The 27715-nt window shown below is 35.7% G+C and overlaps 1 protein-coding gene across 1 annotated transcript; it reads right to left on the reverse strand.

Annotated features, from left to right (window-relative positions):
• Nucleotides 1–34: 34 nt before the first annotated feature.
• LOC100717261 (sulfotransferase 1 family member D1) lies at nt 35–23333 on the reverse strand. Its single transcript, XM_003467558.2, has 10 exons — nt 23201–23333; nt 15975–16119; nt 15490–15726; nt 10877–11034; nt 9217–9342; nt 8556–8653; nt 6450–6576; nt 4765–4859; nt 2638–2818; nt 35–912 (listed from the first exon to the last, which is right to left on the reverse strand). The coding sequence occupies exons 4-10, from the start codon at nt 11022–11024 to the stop codon at nt 800–802; spliced, it is 888 nt and encodes a 295-aa protein (XP_003467606.1). The 5' UTR covers nt 11025–11034; nt 15490–15726; nt 15975–16119; nt 23201–23333; the 3' UTR covers nt 35–799.
• Nucleotides 23334–27715: the final 4382 nt, after the last annotated feature.

Consider the following 27715-nt stretch of genomic DNA (forward strand, 5'->3'; position numbering starts at 1 on the left):
TTAATTTATTAGAATTCCAATAACTTTTCCATGCAATTACAAGTGTGGACTTTTCTGAACCACAAAGAGGTCCAGAAAAGCTTTTTATAATTATTCTGTTATTTTATACCATTTTTATAAACAATAATAAACTACTATGTTAAATAAATTATTCAGGATTTTACCTATGGAAACTCAGTTTAAATCAATAAATTTTAGTGACTTCCTTACAAAACAACACCTTTGATCTTTATTGGTATTATTCTAAGCATTTAACAAACAAAAATCAAAGGTTTTATTAGAAAAAAATTTTTTAGTTTTAATCCATATTCAGGTATCTTGAAAACATTCCTAAATAGCTTTTTCACAAAATCAATGATCCACATTTAAATTTAAAATAAAGTAATTATAGATTTAAAACTTCATTGGCCAGGTCGTGGTGGCTCACACCTCATCCTGCCACTGGGCAGGCTGAGGGAAGAGGATCACCGTGAGTTCAAGGCCATTCTGAACCACACAGTAAGACCCTGTCTAAATTAAAAAACCAAACAAACAAACTGAAAAAAGAAAACAGCAACAACAAAAACCCACTTTGTCTCACAACTTTCTTTTAGAAAAAATCTTCTAAAAAATGATTAAAATGATAGAAACCGTATTGGTTCCACTTACCTCACACTAAAATTCTAGAACTATTCTATGATGAACAGCTATTCTAAGTAAATAAAGAAACATCATATACAGATTCTTTTTTCACTAAACTTTGAAGAGATTCTTTTTTTCCCTTCTAATTTTGGTATTAGCTAAAGAAAGCAGGTACTCTTTAAATCTCTGATCTAAACTTCAGTGTGGAGTTTTTCATCTTCTCTTCATAATCTTTTTCAAATCTCTCATACTGAGCCACAGTGAACTGGTTTTTCCAGTCTCCTGAAATACCTGAAAAGAAAGTATAAAATTAACTGCACTTATATTTTTAAGCTTTTAACATTTGATTTTGTGCAGGAACCATGAAATTTACTTCCTCTTACACATCACCCTCACTCTTCTGCCCACCTATTCTCCTGAAAATCACATAGGCTTTCTGAATATCCTGTCTAAAACTATGATCTCCTTACTTGTTTGAAGAGATGTCCCTGAGAAACAATTATGGCATGGAATATCCCAAGGATAACAAACAGGGCATCACTTAGAAACTCAGAAGAAAGCACAGCAAACTAGCTACGATCAGCTCTTTCTGCTCCCAGGTTCCATATCTATGTGTTCAACAAGCCACAGTTCAAAAATTTGTAAAAAGTGCTAAAAATGTATAGAACCTTTTATTACTATAGCTATCTAAACAATATCATATACAAGCTATTTACATATCACTTATATTGTATTAGCTACTCTAAGTCAAGCAGCAGTGATTTAAAGGGCACAGCAGGGTGTGTATAAGCTCTGTGCAATGCCATTCCACAGGAAGAGTATGAGCATTGTGAATTTCTGTACCCAGCAAGGGTCCTGGGGTCAGTCCCGTACTGATACTAAGAGCTGATTCATTGTCAGTCTGGGCTAGATTTTTCCAGTTTTCCTATTTTATTTATATATAGATCCATTATTGACATTTAGTCAGACAATTCCTTGAAGAAAAGGAGGCACGTATTGTATACTGTGGGACACTTAGCAATTTTGTTAGCCTCAAAGCATTAGATGTCAGTAGTTTTCTCTTAGTTATAACAATAAGAAAAATCTCCAGATATTCGTTTCATTGAGATACAAATATTCCCAGCAAGAGTTATCCATGGAATATTTCTTAAATTACGAAAAATTTCCCATACCTACAAAATAATTGATATTCAATTATTAATCAAACTAGCCTATTAGATTTTAAATTTCCTTATTTTATATTAGCTATGCAGAATAATTCCTTGTTAGAAGAGTAGCTAATGAAGATTTATTCCTATTTGATGGACTATCTCTTCACCTTGTTGATTATCTCTTACCAAAGCATCTCTCTCTCCAAACTGTTATCTTTAATTGTAGGTAATAATTGTTCTTGGTATACTTGGTATACTTTATATTTTTGCTTGTCATGTACTATATGATATGTTTGCTTTATTGGCTTAGATTTTTATTTGTTTTTGGCAAGCAACATTTGAACGTGTGTTCTATGAATTACCTCTGACAGAAACTTTAAAAGATGTTCAAGCTTCAACCAGTGCTCTCAACCATCATATCACACATACAGGGACTTCTCTCCACTGGAGTTTCCAAAAGATACTCCACTAGGATCTAACCCTTGGAAAGCCACATATAACTGTAGCAGTCATAAGCAACAAGAATCTGCCAATGTGCTTAAGAAATATTAATATACCTGGATAATTTAGATTAATGAAATTTCTACTTCTGATAAAGTGCCAAAACTCATGCTTATTACTATACAGGTTATGTAATAAACATTTATTTTTGGAAGGATTACCCAACATGTTAGATTTGCAACAAAGATACAATTTTGCCACAGACTATCTCCCCTAAAGTTTTTTGCTTTCTTTTCTTCTCAATTTTTCCCTCTTCCGCATACTCAATTTCTTCCAATTTCCTACATCATCAAGTATATATGATTATCTATATTCTTCATCATGTAATCAGCAAACTACAGAAACAAGTGGATAATAATCTCACCTTTTCTCATGAAGGGAGATACTGAGTGGTCCATCTCTTCTTTCGTCAAAGTGGTATAATTTGCATGTGGATTTTGTTTCATTACATTAAAAGAGCTGTGATAGAGGATTTTATTCACAGCTTCTTCTGACAGGTCTTTTTCTAGAAACTGCAATAACTTTTGAATTTCACTCTTTGGATCCTAAAATAAAAAGGTAGAAAGAATCATTTCAGAAAGATTTGATTACAAGTAAAGGAAAGCATGTAAAATTTTCCACATATGTCATAATAATAGAGGTGATACTTTTGGACTTTCATAACATTTTTCATTTAACTTTTCAATTACATGTCCTTTCCTTGGTTATGTCAGGCAACCAACCGCAAAGTGGAAGATTAAAACTGTTTTTCAAAAAGTGAAAGGAAGATGATTAGGGGAGTAGTCACTGTGTTACATTCAAACACGAGATTAATGTGAGGATTAATATTATAAAAAAGCAAGCTACTGCTATAAGTAGGCATGATTTGCAAATTCTCTTGATCTTTAAACATATCTAGAATTACTGATGGTTTATCTATCTCAAAATATTTATAGTGGAAAATATTCCATTTCTAGCACCTATAAATATTTTTTAGTAGTATGGATATTTGAGGAAGAAAAGAAAATTAAAATCCTTTTGATTTCCCAACCTAAGGAATGGTGGGAAAAGGAGGCAGCAGTGGAGAAGAGAAGTCCGTTTAGTGTATTCTTATGATTCCCTTCTTTCAATTCCAAAATGGGCATAAGGAGATACATCAGCTACGCAGAAATGGCAGCAGTGAGCCCGAAGAGTTTGTGCCCTGTACTCGCTAGGGAATTGTTCTTCTTAGTGGTCCAAACCAAACTGTATTAGAAAGTCATAATCTTTGTGACATGGTGATATCAGTCAAAAGGACAATCTGAGATTTAGCTTTCCTGAATAAGCTGCCTCAGTTCATGGAAACAGAGCAGAGCATTTTCATGAGGACCCTAACATAATCTGTTTCTTGTTCCAAAGGAGCTGATAACGATATATTGAAAATTAGCCTCTAATTATGCAGGTGGGGAAACTTACAAGAGTTGACTCACAGTTGTGCCAAGTCAATTTGCAAGTTAGAAAGGATGGAAAAAGGTAGAAAGATGGGAAAGAGCAGAATACCCAAACTTAGAATGAAAATATTTGAGCGGCATCTAATTGTATCTTTGCATCCTCAAGTAACTTGTAGGTTCCTTTTTCAGCAGAGGTAGATTTGCTTCCCACACCTAAGGAACGTAATCTTCCCTTATTTGAAGACCTTATGACTTAATGTACTAAAATTTTCTTGTAGGACACAGGAATGAAAATCTTCTTAAAGACCCTCATTCAGCTTCTCTTTGGTTCTTACAGGGCAATAAATTGTTCACTGCCTCTGTATCATTCAATGACCACTGCAAAGTGGTTTTAATAAAACATACAAGAAGCTGCAAGCTTAGTCAAAGAATCCCAAAGGTTTCCTTGCAGATATGGAACTGGTTTCCCAAATTTACGAACTGAGTCTTAGACATTGTAAAGGAATTAATAGAGATTTACAGCAGCAAGATGAGACTCTTTGGGCTTCTGGACCCTGAGAAAATGGACACAAATTAGCCAGAGTTACCACTTGACTTGCTACAGGCTTTTTTCTCTTTTTGGTCCCATGGTGGCTCACTGAATTCAGATGGCAATTACTTTACTGATGCAAAAGGTCACCATCACATTTATGTTGACTCATGGAAAAGGGAAAGGTGGCATAGGATGATGGAGAGCTAAACATTAAAACATTAAAAATGCCAATCTCTCTAACCTATAACACTAATTTAAATTCCATGTAGAGATGTATTATACACTGAGACACTTGTAAAAGGAGATGGAAACACTCTGATTTCCTGTTCCTAAAAAGTCTTTCTCCAACAGTGGGTGATACCAGCAAAGTGGAACACAAATCAAATCAGATGCCTAGACAGAGATGATGCAGTAAGAGAAAGAACAGTTGAGTAAAATATGACTTTAAGACAGAATTGACAGGAAAGAAGATTTTCATATATTTCGACCCAGAGGGAAGGAAAGTAATATCCAAAAAGATGATGCTAAAGAAGCTGCAGCTATGTCTCACCTCTTTCATGTCTTCATAAAATAGGTAAAGGATGCGATAATCTTTCCTTTTCTCCCACCAGCCCTTCACGTGGTCATACCAGGACCCAAAACTTACTGAGAGTAAAGACAGAATATTTGCAAAATTACTATTTATATGAAGAAAAAAAATTTTAAGTGTCATTTAAACTCGTAATTATCATTGTATATATATATTGATTACTTATTAACTCAAGGAAAAGTAGTGATAAGAATAAAAGAAATACATGAGGTAGCTCTCTCTGAATTTACCCCTAGTATCTCAGACTGTGTCTGTCCTGGGATGTGATCTTTGAAGTAAAGAGTTTAAAATTAGGTCCTGAGGTAGGCACAAGCCAAGCAACATCCTTTAGAAGGAACAGCCCAGATGATACTTTGTGCTTCGGCTTACAACAACCAAAAGTATGAAAATATAAATACTTGGTGTTGAACCCACTCACCTATACTCTTTGCTATGGCAATGCCAGCAAATTAATGTAATTTCTAATAAATGAACCTGAAACTATGAGGGGGGGGCAGATATTTAGTAATACAGGTCACAAGAGATGTGGAAATTTACAGAGAGGAAAGGAAGAGAGAGTCATCTGAATGGAGCAGGTAGGAAAAGCCTATGGAGGAAGTGATATTTGGATCTAAGAAGAACCCGAGTTTAATAATGATAGTCACAAGCTATTCGTAAGGCATAGGCCAGGCAATGGCAGAAATGAGTCTATGCAAGATAGCACTGAGTTGTCTTTGCCACAAATACAGAATTCATATAGAGAAAGATTGTTAGGAGAATTGTTAGTTGTTATGGTTGTATCTGGATGCCCTTCCGAAACCTCATGTGGTCATAGATGGAACTGTAGCAGAGATGGCTTGATCTAGACTGTGTGATTCTGTGGTGTGATTAAGGATATATGGTTACTATACTAGTCCACTGATTGGTTTTGCACCACTCTAATCTCAGTCACCTAGATAGAGTATAAAAGGGAAAGAAAGACACTGTTAAGGTTCTTTGTTGATTTTGCTACCTGTGGGCACCATGAACTGTTTCTCCTCTGTGATGCCCCCTCTTTAAGCCACCCTGCCTTGGAGCCAGGCAATTATGGTCTGAAATCTATACTAACTGTGAGTTAAATAAACCTCCTCTCTTTAACTTTGAGTGCCAAATTTTTGTCTCAGCAACAATAGAGAAGTAACTAAGACATTATTAGTTGAGTTACAGTCATGACAATGATTGAATCTCCGAAAAAAAGAGAATACATCCGTAGAAAAACAGAATGGTAAGGACAGTTTTTTTTACTTAGGAGTATTCATAGTGTGTATGATTAAAAATGAAGGAATGCTAAAGAAAAAATGTCCAAGGAATATGTTTATAAAGTTAAAGTGGTATAATAGTGCAGGCAGCAAGAGATAAAAGCATTTGTATTCATTCACAGTAATTTCTAGCCATTAGTGGAACAATGGAACTAGAAACTAAGAAATGTGTGTCACAAATTCTCCAAAGATCCTTGGGGGCAGAGACACTGCATACATTCCACTTGCTTCACTGTCCTAGTACACTAGTACAGTGCTGGGTAAATTCAGTTATAATGAGCACAAGATTTATCTTTAAACTTGGTATCTCTTTTTAAAAAAAGATGTCTCAGTCTCGAGTGCCATGGTTAAAGGAAAAGTTGGACCTACCCTTCCCAGCCACAAATTTATCTAGAAACTCCTCCCAAGTGCCGGGCTCTGGGTGCATTTTTGCCATCTGGTGGAAATAATAGTAAGACACAGCCACATCTTTGGCGTTCCGTGCCATGTAGATCATCTGTAGGGAAATAAGAAAAACTAACATTTTAAAAATTCATGAGTAGTTGTTAAATTTCTGCCTAACATTATCAGAATCAGTTTGCTCTTCTGTATTTCCTGATCTTGACATGTACATTTAATATTCTGACATATATTCACAAATGTATATATTTTTAAGTTTATTCGTACATTTTAGGTACAACCAAGTTTCCCAACGTTCAATGGAATTTTTAATTTTCTGGATATCTATCTGAATTCATTTCATGCATTTTATTCTTTCCTCTGTTGACCAATCATGGTTTTTATCCTCTTTATATCATCATCCATTTTTTATGTATTTTTATTCTAGATTTGCTGAACAATTCCTTTAAAAAGGCTGACATTTCTTTTTCTTTACATGAGAGATTATTTCTGATCTGATTTCCTCTATAGACTTGTGGATTTGTTTCTTTGCTTTGGTTCCTATGACTTTAGAAATTTCTGGTACATGTCTCTTCCATTTTTCTCTATCTCATTGTCTCTTAGACTTGTTCTGTGTGGGCTGGAGATCTGAGATTGCATCTTGCTTCCATATCTTTTTATTTTCTATTTCAATTTTTTTCTTTTCTTTTCTGGGTAAATCCTTGTAAGTTTGTGCATAGTTATGTCACTAGTACCAAGTCCTCTCTAGGAAAAGTCTGTTCCTCAGAGATACTTTGTGTGTGTAGGAGATTCTTGGCTTTTGTCTATTTGAAGATCTTACCTTCCCAGTTAATTAATAGTTAGATGTCGGTAACTCTTTAGTTCAGTCCCCAGTTCTTTGGTGTAGGCCATGGTAAGGTTATTAACACAGTGTTTCCCAGTATTGTTATAGAAGGGAAAATAACTGATTAAAGAAGATGTGAATCTTAGCTAAAGTAGTATAATTAGCAATAATGATAGCATCAAGCACAGTTTAGAAGATGACAAACTGTGCCAGGTATTAGTTTTGGACCTTGAACCATAGGAGCAGAATCTAGAATTATGTAAGAACTGATTCTAAATTGGGAGCTTGTGTTCAAAATGTTTCCCATTGGTAGAGCAGCGTTACTGTGTGGTGGCAGGAGTTCAGAAGGTGGATAAAACAAAGGTAACTGAAAAGAAAGCAGCAGCAAGGCTGGAGGACAGCGGATGACGGTGCAAACTCTGAGAGACTGAGGGAAAGGCAGAAGAGAAGGAACCAGGGAGGAAGCAAGCAAGGAACTGTCTGAACTTGACTCTGGGATTAGATGATAGGGTTAGTTGTCGGTGATTAGAGTTCTCGCCAGCAATTTAGAAAAGAGGAAAAAGATGAAAGAAAAGAGAGAAAAGGAAACGAAAGAAAAGAAAAAACCAAAACAGAACAAAACAAAAGGAGAGAAAGAAAGACAGGGACAGAGAGAAAGAGACAACGGATTCCCTGTCCATCTGCTTCTATCCCATGCATCTTTGTCCCCAGGCACAGTGGTGGGTCACCTAACTCACCACCTGTTGACTCTACTGATATTGCTGCTTCAGACTATTTATGCCACTGGTCCCATCCTTCCATCCTGGGCAACCCGGTTGGGGCCGTATTGTGTCACTGGCATTCCCTCTGGTCCCTGCACCTCCCCAAGTGATTCACCTCACTTACGGCAGCAGCGAGGGGAGACACCATTCTCTGGGACTTCTGGCTTGGTTTACCCATGGTGAAGATGACAACAGGAAGGGCCACCCTCTATGCCTCCATCTTGGTGGCAATGAAGATGGCGATAGAAAGGCATTAGAATGGTGATCTCAGGATCTTGGAGTGGGATCTAATCCCTGTCTGTCTTCCAAGGCCCACTGTTATGGGGCCCTGTTCTGATTCCAGGGATTTATGGGTTAAATTAATATTTTCTCCTTTGCAATGATTTACCCAAGGGCTGCAATTCTTCATCTTTTATTTTCCTTAAATGATGAGAATAAAGTACAACCCACCCAAGTAAGAATTTATTTTTTTTTTTTTTTGTAATTTTCTACCTTACAATTGTACTTCCAAAACGAAGAAGGGAGGAGTTGAACAGGTAGGTGTGTTTTCATTAATCGAGGAGACGGCATGTTTTTCAACTGTTCAACACCTACAAATATAAAAATCAACAAACTATAAGCATTAATCCTGTTTAGTGGGTTAATATATAGCTCTTTGACTTCATAATTTATGAAATCTCTAATGAAATAAAATATTTTAAAATCTTGGTTCACTGGGAAGCTTTTTTTTTTTGCCTGTGAGTACAAAGGGATAATTACTTTCATAAATGTCTATGTAAATTTCATATGTAACACTGATGGGACAGAAATAGGCCATGTATTCACATAATCTCTTTCAGCTAATTAGCAATACATACCATGTATGTTGGCTCAAATACTGAATTGCAACATATAATGATGACACACTATTTAAAACTTTAAGACTTCCAGAATTAGGTAAACTATGCTTCATCAAAATCTTTTAAGCATACTTTACCTGGATAGAGAAAGAATAATTATGGATGGTAGTAAGTTACCAACATAGCAAAATTCCAATTCTTCTATGAAAGACGTTTATACACACTTGTGTCATTTTCCTATTTGACCGTTCTGCCTATCACACAAGGATAAGTACATTTACTACTGCAGGGAAAGGGACATTAGGAGAAAATACCGTTTGAAAATCCAGGGATGATAAGTTCCATGAAAGGCACGCGTTTGTATATTGCATCCCTTTGACATTTTTCTGCATCCCCATTGTTATAGATCAAATCCAGTATTTCACTGATCCAGGTTGTCCCTGAGGGAAAAAATAGAAATTCTAAACTTTCCTGTAAAACTTGAGAGGGTCTAGAGGCAAAGAAATTGTATAATATATAAACAAAAATATGTCTTTTATTTTCATTTTCCCCTTCCTCTTTTCTAGAAGATATCTTTATCTATCTTGAACAAAGATGTATGTACCATGTGTGCACATGTGTTTGTAAAATTTGATTAAATTATACACATAAGTAAGATTTTAAAAGCAGAACTAGAGAGATGATCGATCATGACTAACTATGTACTCTCCTAAGGGGAAAGGGAAGCAGCCAATTTCAAAGGTATTATTAACTCATATATTTCTTCTTATTATTAAAAAATATTATTGAGTCTTAGCATTCAAGAGAACTTCAGGTGAAAATATTCAACATTTTGTGAAGAGGTGAAAAAAAAGGATCTAAAATTTAGTAGTTTCTATCCTATTAATCATAAGAAGAAGTAAGTAATACTTCCTTAAAGGTTTTGTTTCTTGCTTTATTTTAGACATAAGAAATTTCTTTAAGAGATTAGATAGATAGATACTCCAAAGAGACCTAAATATGGCACATTTCACATCCCATTAGTAAATGCTATTGCATTTACTAGCAAATTGTGGCCCACAAAATATGTTTCAAAGAAATACTAATTTGACTGTGTTTTATACTTTGTAATGTAAAGTTTGTTTACCATGATATTTGAAAAAAAGACAGAAAATTTATTTCAAATAAAGAGTCACCTTGGAGACTGTGAACTTATAAGGTTAGCATAGAATATTCAAAATTCAGTGTTACCTCCCAGAATTGTTTAATACTTTGAAATAATTTTGATATCTGTGATTTTAAAGGACTAATAACTGATATAATTATTAAAGATTTCTTCTTCTAAAGAATAAATTGGGAATTTAAGAGAAGTTCATTATAGAATGTTTATTAATTAGAACAATTGGATAAGGACTAAAATTAATTGGATAATTACCTGGAAGAGAGTCTTATCTTTCTGTTATTTTCATGTACATACATCACTGGCTGAATCAGAAGATTCTTATGAGTAAATCTAAAGAAATAAATCATTGCTTACTCTATGTAACTCATTTTAAATTCTTATTGACATAAACTAGGTCAGCAGGTTATTTTATAAATAAAACATTTAAACACTAAAAGTTATATGTAAATATTTTATTATGTGTTAACTTAGAGTAAAGCAATGTGTATACTCTAATATAGCCTATATATTAGAATATATTTTAGACTATATACCAAAATTATACACAATGTTAATAGGTTTTGTTGGAATTTAAAAGAAAAATGAAACAAGATTAATTTTCTCTCCAGTACATTCTTCATTCAATGGCTGGCATTTCAGAATAGGAAGTGAATTTGCCTAATACAAGAAAAAAATATTCAGCAAACTACACACTGTGTTCCTTTTGAAAACTGATCAGCTGAGCTAAGACGTTCCTAGTAATGTGCACAGCAGTTGGTTCCCACATGTAGATCATTGTCTAATCAGTTAGGATAACTGTGGAAAGGGCTTACCGGACTTGGGGTATGTGGAGATTAGAAGGTCGTCTGGCTGGGCCTCAAATGACGCCACCTGAGCCCAGTGTTCAGCGATACTCCAGAAGAGGGGGATACCCTGAACGTCCACTAACTCTCTCCTGAACACATCGGGCTTGTTATCCATTATCCAGACTCTAAATTTTAAACACAATGATGCATTTTTCAAATTTAAGATATCATACCATTTTGATACCATGATCGTTACTCTCGATTCAGCAGCATCAGATTCCAGTACTGTGTGTCTGAATCGATAGAAAGAGAAAGGCTAGAAACTCAGAAGTCCCTGTGCAATTATGTTCATAATTTGTTATTCAAACATCACATAACAGTAGATTTCATTTGTGTATTAATTTCATTTCCTAGAACAAAGATTTCCGGGATTTGTGATAAGGTTACTGGACCTTGGGGATCACGTGGAAAATGTCCTGACCACAGTGCTGCTAATTCATTGCGGTGGAAATCTGACATTGAAAATGAGACATAGACTAAAAGAAGTCCTTCTTCTGAATGACAGAGCTGACTGGTAAATTATGCTGTGTAAATTACGTACCATAAACCATAAGAGTGAAAAGAAAATGTATGTGTGAGCCAAAGGCAAGGTTTAGTACCACCTAAGACAGTAACACCATGTTAATTTGTATAAATTCTTCTCTCAACAAATGTGCAATTCAAATGTACAATATGCTAATAAAGATGCAAAGACACTAGAGAATGATGGCAACCAGAGGGGACAGTTTCCTTGTTTCTGGACACTACAACTTAAAGGAACAGAGGTTTATCACTGGTACACAGATTCAGACGTGCCAGTCATCAGGATGCAAGGGTTTGGCAGAAAGGAGCTGCTCAAATTGTGATATCTGGGAGAGAGAGACCTAGGGAAACACCAGAGAGAAGAGGCCAGGTGTCAAATTTTCCTCAAGTTCACCCTGATGACCCATCTGCTCTAACTAGGACCTGCTTTCTGTGAGAAACTTATCAATCAATTATCTCATCAGTGAATTAACCCATTGGTAAAGTTAATCCTTTCACGATTCAATAAACTCTTCAGGAGTTTGCCAATATAGGCAGGGTGATAATTTAGATTAACTAGCACAAATTCATTAACATTCAGTCACATTTCTATTTTACTTAATCTCTGAAAAAAAAGGGCATGTTTCAATGTAAAATGGTACAACTATCCTTTTGACAACTGAAAAGTGCTTTGATTTCTCACCTGCAGTTAATTAGTTAGTTTTATTTGTTTGTTTATTTGTTTGTTTGTGACAGGATCTCTTTACAGTTCAATCTGGCTTTGAATTCGCTATGTAGCCAAGACTGGCCTTGAACTTGCAGCATTCCTCTTGGGTGCTAGAATTACTTACCTGCACATCTGGTTTCCCCTAAAGTTTCAACAGTTCTATTACTGTTCAAAAATCCAAGTCCAAAGCCTCCTTTGATACTGAAGACAAACTTTTAGCTGAAAACCCCTATAAAATTCCAAAAGCAAATTACATGTTCCCAAGATACAGCAGTATGGATAAAAGAATAGGGAAATGGAGTAAGAGTATAGCAAAGAATAGGGAAAAAGAAAATACCAGACAAAAGCATGAACAGAAGTCAGTAGGGGAAACACTAACTCCTGAACCTCTATGCCCAGCCACTGAGCACATGGTAATAAGCTGTGAATTCCAAGTGCTTGTACAGCTTCATACCTGTGGCATTACTCACTGCACTCCACATGGGCTCTGTCTTGGGTTGGCTCTTCTTGCTGTCTGTGGCTCTCTTTGCTGGATAATCCACCCGCCTGGCATCTTCAGCTATCTAGAGTTTCTGCTAAGCTTCAGCCTCAATGCAGTCACACATTACATTCTCAGGGGCTCCCAGCAGGGAACTTACAACACTGTTTATAACACTTGTGTGGCCTCCAATACCATCCTAAAGTCTGGGTGAAAGCTTTTGTGACACCATAACCCTTGTATACTGACTTCTTGAATAACCAGCATCATGTGGGTAACATGGAGGCCTGTTGCAGGCCTTCTCATACCGTGGATGCAATAACCACCAGTGCCCATGCAACAGCTGGAACATGAGATTGCCATGAAATTTCCTCTAGCACGTCAATTAGTCCACTTCCTTTAAATTCAGTCTAACACAAATTTTTAAAGCATGGGCAAAATGTAAAGTAATACGCCAAAATAAAACAGGCATAGTTTCTACTTAAATTCCCAAGTAGATTCCTCATTTTAATCTGAAATCTTGCAAGACTGGCATTTAGTCTCCACACTTCTATCATCATCCCAGTCTTCTGAGCTCTCATTAGAATCACCCATCAAGCTCTGTTTGCATCATTAAGGGTTTCTCTAGCCTGTATCTCTAGACTTTCCAAACTTCTCCCACAAACCACTTCAACAGCATTCTGAACCTCACAAGTCTCAGCAGTGAGGCTGTTTCTCTAGCACCAATTTTCTGTATTAAGTTTCCTGTTGCTCTATTAAAACAGCCAATCCTAAACACGTTGAGGAATTTATTGGCTCAGTTTCAGATGTTTCTGTTCGTGGTGTCAGATGTCAATGGCACAGGGGCATGGTAAAGAAGCACTGCTCAAATCATAGTGTGTAGCAAGCATCCACAGAGGGAACAGCCAGAGGGGAAGATGCCAGGGAACAGATACAGTCTCCAAAGTCATGAGCCATGTCCCACTCACTCCTAAAGGCCCCTCCTCTGAATAGGCCATGCTGTTATGAACTCATCAACAGTCTATCCCAGTCCAATCCCCTCCCCACAGGTTTGTTAATCCAATTTGATGGGCAGCCAAATGTGACCAGCATAATAGATTTTGACATCAACAGTAGAATTTTAACCAGGACAGACAGGATTATTCATTAGGTTGTGCAATTCATGAGGAAAGATGAAGAAGAAAAGTGTGAAATACATTCAGAAGAAAGAAAGCAGCTCTTGCTGACATGTTAGGGAGTTAGCACACTTATTTACTGATTTGTTTAGTAATATCCATTGACTAGTGTGTATCAATATTTGACCCTAAATAACAGACAAATGCCTTTGCCTACATAAAATTTACTTTGTAGAGATTTATAAAAGATATAACAAGTGGTGTGAAATGCTGCAAATACTGGACAACAAAGTTTGTGCTCAAGTAATGAGAAAATGAAAGACCATTAAGATTTTGAACACAGGAATGACATTGAACTTATATGAAAAATCTGAGGAAAGATATACATTTGAATTCTCAAAAGTACCTTTGCAATATCCAAACATACTATAAATGATTAGATCCTAATTTAGCTTAATTTATATATGATATTTAGTGCTTTTGACTATATGTTCTTGAAATGCTCCTGTCTTTATTACCATGTTGCCACCTCAGAGATCTTCTGCCTGTTAATTCTCAGTTTTCCAAAATACATTCCTATCCCAAAAGCATCCAACACATTCTTTATCTTTGGATTCTCATTCTGAGCTTTCAGGTCTTATTTTAAACCATTGTCCATGTTTTTTACAACCATCTGTGACTTGATAACTCTAGTATATTAATTTTATGGACATTAATTTTATATTCTACACTCCAGAACTAAGTAGCCAACTATTTTTGCACATTTTTCCCAGATATTTCGCCCCAAGCATACCACATTCATGACAAGTTTAATTTGTCAGCCTCACTCCCCGCTGACATTGTTACTGTGCTGGTTTTCTGTACCATTGATCTGAGAAAGACTGAAGGCCAGATTGGGAGGGAAAGTAGTTCATGACCCTATTCACAAAGAAGTTTCTATTCTAAATGATTATTCAAAATCTATACACCCAACAGAAACTGCTTTTATTTATTCCTGCATTATTTCATTCTCAAAAAACAAAATCTACTGTCCCAAACAAACCCTGCTGTCCTATTTTTTTCCAAGGAGGAAAGGACCAGAAAAAAATCACGTAAGTTTCCCCAAGCCATGCTGACAATAAATGGCATGATTTTTAGAACCAGGATAGTTTGACTGTGGGAGATCTGAACACTATATAAATATTGTAAGCACTGAAAAGATACGTAAGCACTGAAAAGATAAAATCATAATACAAAGTAACATAAGAGAAGTATAAAATTTAAAAATTAGAAAAACTTTACTATGCTAGACTCAGAAACTTGTGTTAAAACACTTTATAATTACATGGGGATGTAATTTACTAAAGATCACACAAAGGGACTTTTAGAAAAACCTAATAACACAAATTATTTGTTTTAGCAATATTTGTCTTTCTAAAACTCACATATTTTACAAGATTATGTAATACTGAAAAGTTTATCTAGATTTAGCTCTGAGAGAGAAATTGCTTATTTTTAAGCCTTTTATCATGTGGGGAAAAGATTTAATGAAGTATTTTAAATTTGATTTATATACAGACCTCAGTACCTTCTAGACTGTATATGCTTTCATCAATATCTAATCACTGATTTTACACTCAAGGTGAAAACATATCAGTGTCTTTAAAATTTTTATGAATCAGATTTAAATTTTGCATGCATCCAACTATATTTGGGTTATTTTTTCTTGAAACCCACAACCAACATGTCCATGGAACAAATGCAATCAAGTGTAACTTACCTTCAAACTACTGAGAATTTTAAGTGAATATCCTCAAGTGAAGAATCCAGAGCCAAAAAGGCATTGAAGTTTGGTGCTCTTGAGTAATGTATACGTTAATATGTGGAAGAAATCCAATTGTTGATTGCTCAGGAAATGTTGAACAAAGATGACTGATTCCCTTAGGTCTCTTCTCTGTTTGTGTCTCCAAAAATGTCCCTTGAGGTATAACTTCCTCTGGAGGATGAATGTAAGACACTGGAAACAATTTAATATTCTACATGTTGAGAATAGTCAAGTAACTAGCCCAGGTTAATTTCAATAGAATTAATGGTTTTTGTAACCATTATCAAGTTAACATAAACAAATTTTGTAACTAAGAATGTTATATTCCTTAAAAATAAAACACTGAATATTAAACTGGTAATCAGCACAGTATTGTCTTCAATTGATTTCTAATATTGGATGCTTTTAAGCCTTTACTTTACATATAAAAGCTAACATACTTTCATAACAGAGATGCAGTATCTGTGGGGCTCTTTTGAGTGTAACACTGGGAGATTAAAGATGGTTTTGAGTCCAGCTCTTCCATAATTCACCAGGATGACCGTTGGGTAATTAATTCATATTTTTGAACCATACTTTACTTATCTAAAACAAAGCAAGAAAATATACAAAATGATCACTCTAATTTGTTTTATTTCTAATCTTACACAATTCTAAGTAAAAGTAATATTCTTCAGTTAACAAATGTATGCTTTAATAAGTCACAATTGCTTAAACTTGAACAGAACACTCTATTGCTACAAAATTCCATCAGGGTGGCAATTAAAATGCAACTGCATTTTATAAAGATTTATAGTCCATGTTTTTAAAGGACAATCTTAAAAACACAGCAATACAAAGGTTGTCTTGTGTTTTAAAACCTTTACAGTTCATCACTGTAATAAAATGACACAATTATGTGAGTTATGACGCTTGTTCTCTGTATACTTAGAAATAAGACTGTTATTAATTTCCACCCTACATCTCACAAAACTGTTATTTTCTATAGGAAAGAAAGAAAGATTTTAACTTCATAGTTTTGCCATTTTTAACTCACCTTAAACTTGCTATTGTGAACTACCCACATTAAATCATCTAGAAATGACAAACTAACTAGTCTCTTCTGTAGATCTATGTTAATCTGTCCATAACAATGGAAAAGAAGAAACAGCTATATAATACTTTTCATTAAACTCTTATCATTATGTTTTCCTAATTACTGCCATAAAATTAATTTCTTTGACTACTTTGCTGTTGATAGGTAGAAAAATATTGTGGTAACTGATTCTATGAAATTCACCACAAGATTTTCCACAAATAAGATACTGAAGATTGAAGCAGTTAATTTATTTGCCTGGTTTGCAAGAACAATAAAGGAGTAAAAATGTGCTTTAGCTCTTACTGTAGGCTTTGAGCTACTGTATTACGATATCTATGTTTATGTATCTTTACCTTGTTTTATAGTTATTTAATTGCATGATTTGTCATTTTTTGTCTCCAACTTATTTGAGAATAAAATCAATTTCTGGTTCACTTTTACTCACAATCAAATTTTACTACAAAGATCTGCAGTACCTAGGAGTTAGTCCGAAGAATATACATTGCAAAACAAAGGAAGCAGTGAAAAGACAGCTCATTCAAAGAGAGGAAAAAGTTTACTTGACATTTTGAAAACAAAGTTTCACTGGAGACAATACTAATTAACAACCTGCAATTCCTTATAGAATTACAACATTAATGTGAGGAAATGGAATAGTGGGTTTCGTGCTAAAGGTGTTTATTTATAAATTATAATTCTAAAATTTGTAATTCCCTATTCATGATAGTTGGTCTCCTTTTCTAAAACTGTGAAATATGCTGTTATCTACCTGTTGCTTCACCATATAATCTCAACCGTTTACTATAAAAATTGTTTCCTGGCCTAGACAAGGTCACCATTATCAAAACAGAGTAGGTAGAAAAGATGTATGATTAGAATACTGTATCATTTCCCCATAACAGACATATTCATGGATAATTCAGGTAGAAATCATAGAAATGCCTAAAATGCTAAGGAACTTATTGCCCCCAAAAACTAAAAAAAAGATTTAATCTGAAATTCTGAGAAGTTTATCATATAATTACATACTGACAAGAGGTAAATTGAGATACTTTTTAGCAAAGCAAAAGTAACAGTGAAGGAAATCGAAACATATTAAAAGTGTAAGTAGGACAAAGATTTTCTTCTTGGTTTACTGGTCTCATTCTATGTTAATCTTACAAAAGTACTAGCTGTCTCCACCGTACAGGAGTCTTAGGAGTCTAAGACTGTACGCACTGCACTTCCTCTTCCGTCCCTGGAACCCATGGAAACGTGGAAACTTCATTCACTTTCTCAGTATGCTCCTGCCACGTGCCAGTTAGTGCTCCTTACAGTCATGATGGAGGATTTACAGATCTTTCTACCTTTAAGCCACCCTCAGATTCCATCAAAGGGTTATCACATTGTTGTTTAATTTGAAGGACAGTGCTTTTTTTTCTTTCTTTCTTATTTTAAAAATTTGCCTTCTTTAGTGCACTAGACCATTTGAACACTCTTTCGTTCTAAAACTACTTTGTAGCTTAGCTTCAGTTACCCTATTTTCTTCTGGTTTTCTTCATTTATATCTTGAAACTCTTTAATGCTGGTGCTTGGGAAGCGGTATTGGTGACTGTCTTTTTTTACATGCCTCTCCCCTAAATGTCAGCATGCATCTGAATTTCACTCTTCCGAACTCCAGACCTTCTTTTTGATGATTTGCAAGTTTTGTCCTAGAAAATCTCCTACATCCAAATCGCTATTTAAGAAGGGGCTAACCTCCTGAGCCAGGAAGTTAAAGTTTAAGCTAAACTGCTTACAGGTAATCCTCCCTGGATATCACATAACTTTTCAAATCTGACATGCTCAGAATTGAAGTCATTATTTTTTCTATACCCTGCTTTTAAAGAGGGCAGGGGTCTTATATTTTACTATTTTTTAATAGCCAGTTACCTCATGAATTGGAATCTTAATTTCTCTCACTTTCTTCAACTCCCTCAGTGGTTAGACTCTGTCCACTTTACCTATTGAAATCCTCTCTACATTTTCACAATTCTCATACTTGCTGTTTATTTCAGTGGTCCAGTCTTAAGACAGAAAGATCATGGTGAATCACTAATCAGTTTATAAGTACCTGTGAGATAATTCATTTGAAGAGAGATTAGTGGAGTTGTGGTCGGAATGGTAACATCAAGAGGAATGAAAAGTTTAGAAGAAAAAGAAAGGTAAACATGCTGTTAGCTCCTAGTATAAATCTGATCTAGTACAACATAAAATTCTCATCATTCTTTACCTTAATATCTTTTAGTAACAAGAAAAAAATCTTTATTTCTATTTTCTCATTTCTACTATGCTCCTTAGTCCTTGACAACATGGACTGTCCCTCTATACATACTCAGTTCATACCGGACCTTCATTGGACCTCCAAATGATACAGGACTTTCAAGTGATCTAAACCTGCTAGATCTCTGATATGCTGAGCTCTTGCACCCCAAAATTACAGAGTGAAATCTGAGGAACAACAGAAGTTAAAAGTAGAAAATTGCATTGAGAGAGAGAGAGAGAGAGAGAGAGAGAGAGCGAGAGCCAGCTCCTGTGAAGTATGGGAGGGGCTCCAAGTGGGTGCCAACAAGCACGCTTCTTAGAGGAAGTTTCTTTTTTTTTTCTGGGTTTGTCATTTGCTTTTTTTTTTTTTTAATTTTATTTAAGGAGAAAAGAAAAAAACAGTGAAAGGGTACAAGTTATACAGATTTACAGAAAAAAAATGAACAGTAGGAAATCACTAGTTAATGGATTACATATTGCCATCTTAGAAATAATTGTTCAAGTCACAAAATTAAAGCTTGTAGAGTGGACATTCCAACAATGATACTGCAAACAGTTCTGTTCAATGATCCAATAAAACTCTGTGATATCATTTCCTATCTTATACACTTAAATATACATGCAGTTATATAGTTTAGAGCACTTTCTTTTCCTCTCTTTTGTATAATAACTATTACCACAGAGCAAAATCCTAAGGTATAAAATACTGAGGTGGGTACAAAGGAGGACTAAACTATAATCAAACAATCAGGTTGAATTGTAGCCACTTAAGTAATACAGATCCAGTGGGGAAGCAGGTATTGTCACAAGTGTGCACAGAAATAACAAAGGACTTTTCAGGAAGGGATGGACTGTGCCACTTGGGCACTTACCAAGATGACTGATGCCTGTCTAGACTTTACTATACCAGGTATTAAACTTATCCCTTGGAGAGACATACAGACCTGGTCAATCCATTTTTATATTGAAGTCTGACTTCCAACAGATATGCTTCCAGCTATAGTTGTAATGTGTCTTCATCCTTTGTACTGACTTTCTTGAAAGCCTGTCTGAGTGCCTATAATACTTTTATGTAATTTATCTGTCTATGATACAATGATTCATTGAATCTGCTATTTAGAAAATCACAGAATGGTGTCATTGTTACTAAATCTAACATAAAATAATCCATAGTCCATATTAATGTTCTCAGGGTTCCTTATCATTAGGCATTTAGGTCATTAACCTCTTATTTCCTGCCTCACATATTCTGAATTACTCACTCTAAACTCGCACATCTTACTTGCACTGCCTAATTAACTTCTAATTGTTACTTAGATTGTTGCTTAGTCTAAGACTTCCATGATTTGGTGTATATCACTGGATGTTTCCAAAATAATCTATACCTAATTATATTTACTGTGAGAGTTGCCTGTTTAATTTATGAAGTATTTCACAATTTGTAAAATTGTTTTTAAAAAGTGGAATTGTTGCTTGTTTTATTACTTTTAAATGCGCAGCACTTGAGACTTGAGTACCATTGCATTTGGAGCAGGAAAATCAATTTGAAAACCCATTAAAGTGTTAAAAACAAAGGAAGAAAAGCTTTCAGGAAGGTGAAGGAAAAGTGAGCAGCAGAGAAAGAGAATCCCTGAGGTTTCCTGTTCAAATACTTGAATTTAGCAACGGGAGGAAGAGATGGAAGGAAATGGGTGTCTGAGACCCAAGAAGGAACTGAAGTGAGCATTGAAGCCCCCTGGGAGAGCAGAGAGAGTGTCAATGAATATCAACCAATGGCACTCTATACCTGAGCCCAGACTCTGTGTGGGAGGACAGCTTGAAACTGCAGACACACAGGGACTGCTGGTGACCCAAGAGGCCTCCATAGGGAAGTGCACCAGTAGCACACAGCAGCGGATGCAACGAACTGCAGTGGCTCAATTGTTGCATTTGATCTAAGAGAGGACAGTCAGCCAGGAGTCACCTAGCGGCTCCCAGCTGAGTTCAAGTCTACAAGGAAACCATGAACTACCCTGGGCTGGGTGGGTCTGGTTCCACCTTCAAAGACAGAAGCCAACCTGAGCTTCAGTGGGTATATGGGCACAGGCTCCTGGGATCATCCTCTAACCTGCTGTGGAATGGCTGTCTTGCTGGGATTGATCACCATGAACCTAGACTCTTTCTGCCCATGTTGTCTACCACTGGCAGCAGAGACACACCCTGAGGTGGACATTTCATTTTTTTTTCTTTTCCTATTGTTAATCTTTTCTTTATTTTCTTTCACTATTATTTTTAATTTTTGTTTGTTTGGGGTTGTTTGTTTATTTTGTCGCTATTTGTTTTTGTTTTCATATGAGTGTGAATATGGCTTCTAGTTTTCTTTTTTTGCTATTGTTGTGGTTGTTCTGTTCTGCTCTTGTTTTCATTTCTCCCTTCCCTCTTTTTCTTCTGACTTACGTACCACTTGTTCAAAATTTGCATGTATTTTCTTTGTCCTTCAGGCTTCCTTCCAATCTCTTATTTTTCTTCTATTTCTTTATTTTTTTCTCACCCCTTTTAAATTTTCTCTCTTGATGATAAGATTGTCATATTTGTGGGCTTATTCTTGCGTACAGTTTTCTGGCTTATTTTAGATTTTGTTATACAACCACAAATACAGTTCAAATGGTTGAAGGTGGAAAAATTGACAGTTACGTCTGTTTGTCATTTTCTAGACTATATTTGATGCTATTTTTATTGCTGATTTTACTACCTTACCCAAAGTGACATAATTGAAAAAAAGTGACATAATTGTTCTAAACAGTTGATCTTCCTTATATGACATGACTGAGATTGTATAAGGGTCATATAAAATTCTATAGGCCAGTACCAAAGAACCAGGGGCTGGGCCAAGTAGGCAGTAATTTCTCATCCCCAATAACTTGAAGAGGCAGTATCTTGCAATAGACTCAAAACCTAAATGCCAGATGTTTGGTGAAGACACTTCTGAGAAATAGTCAATTCCTAAAGATTCTAAATACTAACATTAAAACTACTCACTACAGGCAATTTATAAGTATCTAGGAATTAAACTTTTAAAAATACAAAATTAGAAGATACTTAAACAAATGCAACTCCAGATGTTGAGCTCATTAAAGACAAACTCAGAATCCAATGAAATGAAACAATCCAAGAGTCACCTACATGAACTCCCTGAAGTAGTAACACTGGAAGTAACAAAACAAAAGAATAAAATTTAGGAAAAGTCAAATCAGAAATAATTTCTTGGATAACTACAGAGATGCAGACCATAATGAAAGGCATGCTTAGTGACTCAAGAGCAGACAGAGATTTTTAAAAAATAGAAGAGTTTAGGAAAATGATGCAAACCATGAATGCCCAACATAAGAAAAAATGAAATGCATAAAACTTATTCAAACAGAAACCCAGGAGATGAAAAATTCCATGGAAAGCAGCAGAATGAGTCAATGTGAGGATAGAACCTTGGATATAGAAGACAGGATTGTGGTAGTGAGCATGAAATGAAAGACTTCTTAGATATAGGAAGGGATGACAAGAAAACAATCCAGTTGCTGCCAAATGATTCAGAGAAGAATAACATAAGATTAATCAGAGTCCAAGAGAAAGTACAATGTAGCACAAATGACATTTTAGAAAACTGTTTGCAGACATCATGGAAGAAAAATTCCTTAGCATGGAAAAAGAATTTGATATACAAATAAGTGATGCATTGTTGTAATCACAGGTTATGAGGAGAAGAATTAGAATCAAAGCACAGAATTTGTAAGATTATTTTATGATGGTCACTCAGAATTAACACAAGAATCTGCAGGAAATCTGTCCACAACACTAAAGACACAGAATATTCAGCCAATGGCCTGAATCCCACCACAATGTCCTGCATGAGTCCGGATGAGGACCTAGAGCCCATGATAATGCCTCCCAGTCCAACTGGAGGTCTAGAGCCCCCAAGAAGGACTCACACTAGTCTGTGCTGGGAAGGTCCAAAGGTCAGTAATGGAAGCTAGGAATTCTATGCCAGCACGGTGAAGGAGCTGTGCTGATAGGTTGAGCGTTCTACACTGAAACTGAGAAGTCACACTCAAAACAAAGACCAGGGTTTTTCTGAAAAGCACCACAGCCATCCTCAGCCACATGGAGGACCCCAAACTCTTCTGACTATAAGAACAGTCAAGTACATGCCAGAAAGCCAACAGGATGATTTTGTCCTGGAGATTAAATGGCACATGTCTTCCCCTCTGGAGCCAGGAAGCAATGCTCAATGTAAGGGCCAGAGCTCCCCCAGAGCACCACAGCCACACTCACCAAAAAGGTCCCCAGCTCCTCTGACAATGGTTGAACTCACACTGGAGAAGCCAGTCATGACAAGCTCCTCCAGGAGAACCAACAGCTTAAATAGCAACATGCAGGAGAACCCACAATGCCTCACTCATCTTCTCCATGGCTCTATTTATGCTGGCAATTTTTTCTCAGGTGGAATATCTACGCTCAGCACCATACTGATTTAATTCAGCTGGCGTTAAATTGACCGCCTGTTTTTAATCCATAACAAGCATACAGAACTCCAACTAGCCATGATCAAAATTAAATTTATAGTAACTTATATAATAGTTAAGATTCCAGAAATTGAAAGTCTGCCCCAGCAGGGTGACGGATCTGTGCCAAGAGGCTGAGAGATCGGCGCTGGATCCAAAAGGTGATGCTTGAATAAGGACCAGAGCTCCCCTAAAAAGAACCACAGCCACCCTCAGTGGCAGTGAGGACCTGATCTCCCTGGATGATGAGAACGACCAAATTCATATTAGGAAAACCAGCATGATATTCTTCTCAGGAGAATCAACAGCACACCATCTTTCCTTCCAGTTCTCCATTCCAATTGTCGGGCAGGTGATCCACACCCAGCGCCACACTGATTCAGTTCAGCTGTGTTACAAGCTGACAATTATTTAATACACCACAGAATATCTTTATCTCAATTTGATAAAAGCCATCTACGACAAATCAAAAGTCAACATTATACTAAGTAGACAAAAACTTAAAGCTTTCCTTCTAAAATAAAAAACAAGACAAGGATGTCCACTATCACCACCCCTATTCAATATAGTTCTGGAAATATTAGCCAGAACAATTAGACAAGAGTAAGAATTAACGGCAATAAAGATAGTAAATGAGGAAGTTGAATTATCATTATTTGCAGACTATATGGTACTCTATTTAGAGGACCACAATAACTCCACAAAAAGACTTCTTGATTTAATAACCAAATTCAATCATACAACTGGACAAAAAGTCAATACTCAAAAATAAATATGATTCCTGTACATTAATGACAAACTCACTGAGAGACAAATTAGAGAAACAACACATTTCACAATAGCACCTAGAAAAGTAAAATACCTAGGAATCAATCTAAGAAGTAAATGACCTCTACATTGAAAACTACATTACTCTGAAAAACAAGTATTATGGTTTATGTCTAGATGTCCCTCCCAAGACTCACACAGTCATGGGTCATATAGTTTGTGAATGACTCATGGTCCAGTGATGGGACTACCGGAGTGAGTGCTACACTCAAATGGGCATGGCCTACATACAGCGTAGGGACAGAGTCTCCTCTCTATACTCTTCCCCTTATGCTTTGTTGTTTGTGCTGTTTTCCATCAGCATGAACTTTTGCCCTCTGCCATGTGCCACTCTGCCTGGGAGCCAGCAGATTACAAACCGAAACTACAAGCTAAATAAACCTTTCCTTCCTTATCTTTGGGTGTCAGGTATTTTGTCTTAGAAATGAAAGAAAAGTAACAAAATAATGAGATTTTTGAGGATATCATAAAATAGAAAGAAATTCTTTGCTTTTGGCTACAAAGATTAAATATCATGAAAATGGTCATATCTCCAAAATTACAATACAGATTTAATATAACTCCCATCAAAACTCCAACAGCATATCTCACAGAATTAGAGAAAACAATCCTAAAACTCACTTGGAACCAGACAACACTTTGGATAGTAAAGGTAATCATGTATAACAAAGACAAAACAGGGGACATTATAATTCCTGACTTTAAATTATACTTCAAAGCTAGTGTAATAAAACAGCATGGTACTGGAGGGAAAAAAAGACCCAAGGATTAATGGAACAAATTAGTCATTACAGAAACAATTACAGATATACTCAGCCACCTTGTTTCTGACAAAAGTGTCAAACATCTTCACTGGAAGAAAGATAGCTCTTTAATGATGATGCTGGAAAAACTAGCTTTCCATATGCTGAAGATTTAAATTAAATCCATATCATTCATGATGCACTAAACTAAAATTGAAATGGATCAAACATCTAAATATTAAAGCAGAAATACTACTTCCTATGAAAGATAGAGTAGGTCTTCTACCTCAAAGACATAGATTTAGGCAAAGACTTTATGAACATAATTCCAATTGCACAGGAACTATCACAAAAAATCAACAATAGGGATCTCACATTTTAAAAAGCTTTTTCACAGTAACAGAAAACCTGCATAGAGCAAAGAGACAACCTACTGAATAAATAAAAATTTTTCCAGCTACTCTTCACATAAATGATGAATATCTAGAGTACATGAAGAACTCAAATCAATTACAACCTCAGGTTTAAAGATACAGTGCAAAAAATGGAATTTGAAATGAATAGACACTTCTCAGATGAAGTGGAAATGGAAAATAAATATATGAAAAAATGTTCTACACCACTGATTATACAGGAAATTTCAAATTAAAACAACACTACGTTTCCATCTCACCCCAGAAAGCATAGCTATTATCAAGAAATCAACCAATAACAAATTCTGGCAGGGATGTGGTTAAAAAGAAACTCTTTATCATTTGTGGTCACAGTGTAGAAAGGTATAACCACTGTGGAAATCAGTGTTCTATTTCCTCAAAAACTAAATCTGGAAATTTCATTTAACCGAGCCATTTCTTTTCTTCGTATCTTCCTAAAAGAATTAAAAACATCATGCCACAGTAATATATTCAGACCCATGTTAATAGCAGCAGTTTGTAATATTTAAATCTTGGAAACAGCCCAAATGCCTATCAACTGATGAAGATAAAAGGGGTGTGTGTGTGTGTGTGTGTGTGTGTGTGTGTGTGTGTGTGTATTTAATACAGCACAGTATTACTCATCCATAAAGAATAATAAGATTGAGACATTTTTAGCTAAATGCATAGGCATTGAGACCATACTCTTAAGTGAAATAAACAGGACACATGTATAAATATCATATAATTTCTCTAGTGTTAGAAACCAAAAGTGTAAACAAGAACCAAAATACACAATAGATATTGTGGAAATAGGGAGAAAATTTTCAAAGGAGAAGGAGAACTAGAGAGAAGGGTTGGGGAAAGGAAGGAAGAGAAGACAAAAAAACATGAGAAAAGACGGGAAATGAAAACAAAGCTTTTGTAAGTAAGGAGAAGAGGGACTGAAGGGAGAATAGGGAAGCGGAAAAATAGAATTAACTTAATAGTGCACTGATGCAGATTCCCTGTAATAAATGTGATCATTAGGTAAACCTAAAATGTACCAATAAATTTAATTAATTAAAAAAAGAACAAACAAAGAAATATAGGGATCATATTTACTCATAACAGAAAGACACAAGCTTACTCTAAAATGAAAGGATATAAAAAGGCTATGGCTGGAAATATAAGGCAGACAAAGATATATTAACAAACATAAATGGTGTCTAATGTGGAATTTTTAAAAAGGGAGATGATCGGGCCAGGAGGTTAGCTCAGCGGCTTACGTGCCTGCTTGGCAAACATGAGGTCATGAGTTTGATCCCTGGTACCAAAAAAAAAAAGGAGGTGATCAGTATTTGGAAAATTACAGGTATTATTTTCATATATTATTTGCATTTATGCTGAATGATAATAGCTTTGGAATACATATTATCATTAGAAATTTTCAGAGTTTCTATTGTGAACACTAACAATAGAGTAATAGATGGGAAGAGATCAGGCAACAACTGATACTGGCTACTTTTTTTTTTTTTTTTTTTTTTTTTTTTTTTTTTTTTTGGTTTGTACCAGGGATCGGATACTTGCACTTGCCAGGCAGGCGCTTATGCCTCCTGAGCTAAATTCCTGGCTGATACTGGCTTTTGAGTGTGTAGTTTATTACACATCCATTCACACACCAAACCCTTACTCTATAAGGCACACACAAACCAGTGTAAGGTTTAGTCCCAGTCAGTCACATGGATATGAGACCAAATCATGAGTCCACAACACTCACTGAGCAGAGATTAGGTCCATGTTGGGGCAAGTTGAGAAAGTACATTGTTTCAGTGGAGGACCTGCAGAATATATGTCCCTTGAGGCTAGTATGTGGCAAGTATGTGGCTTGTGAGCAAAGCTCAGGTGTTTGTTGGAGACAGCATCTGATGTGCAGCTCAGTTGTGCTTCCTCTGGAGTGATTTCTGAGATCACGTCCATCTTGCTCATGTGTTACTATAGCTGTGGCAATCAGGCTATCTGCTCTTGGGTGGAACCCATCAGCTTATTTGGATGCTGCTTTTGTAGAGTGCTTTGGGTTGACATGACTATTGGCACACTTCTCACAGTTACCAGGTATGTAGCTTTAGGCTAATGATATTTGTGACTGAAGAAAGATTTCTTCATTTGGGCTACTTCTTCATAAAGTCATTGCCACTGTATCATATTATAACTTCACTAATAAAATAATTTTATGTCTTAAAGATGCAGTATCCTGATGCATCAAATTTGCCCAACATAAATAGCTTAAGTATTTCTAAAGTTATTGTCTTTTCATCATAC

Source organism: Cavia porcellus, unplaced genomic scaffold (assembly GCF_034190915.1).
Source record: "Cavia porcellus strain 051 isolate PalLab524CR breed Dunkin Hartley unplaced genomic scaffold, mCavPor4.1 scaffold_30, whole genome shotgun sequence".
Taxonomy (NCBI): domain Eukaryota; kingdom Metazoa; phylum Chordata; class Mammalia; order Rodentia; family Caviidae; genus Cavia; species Cavia porcellus.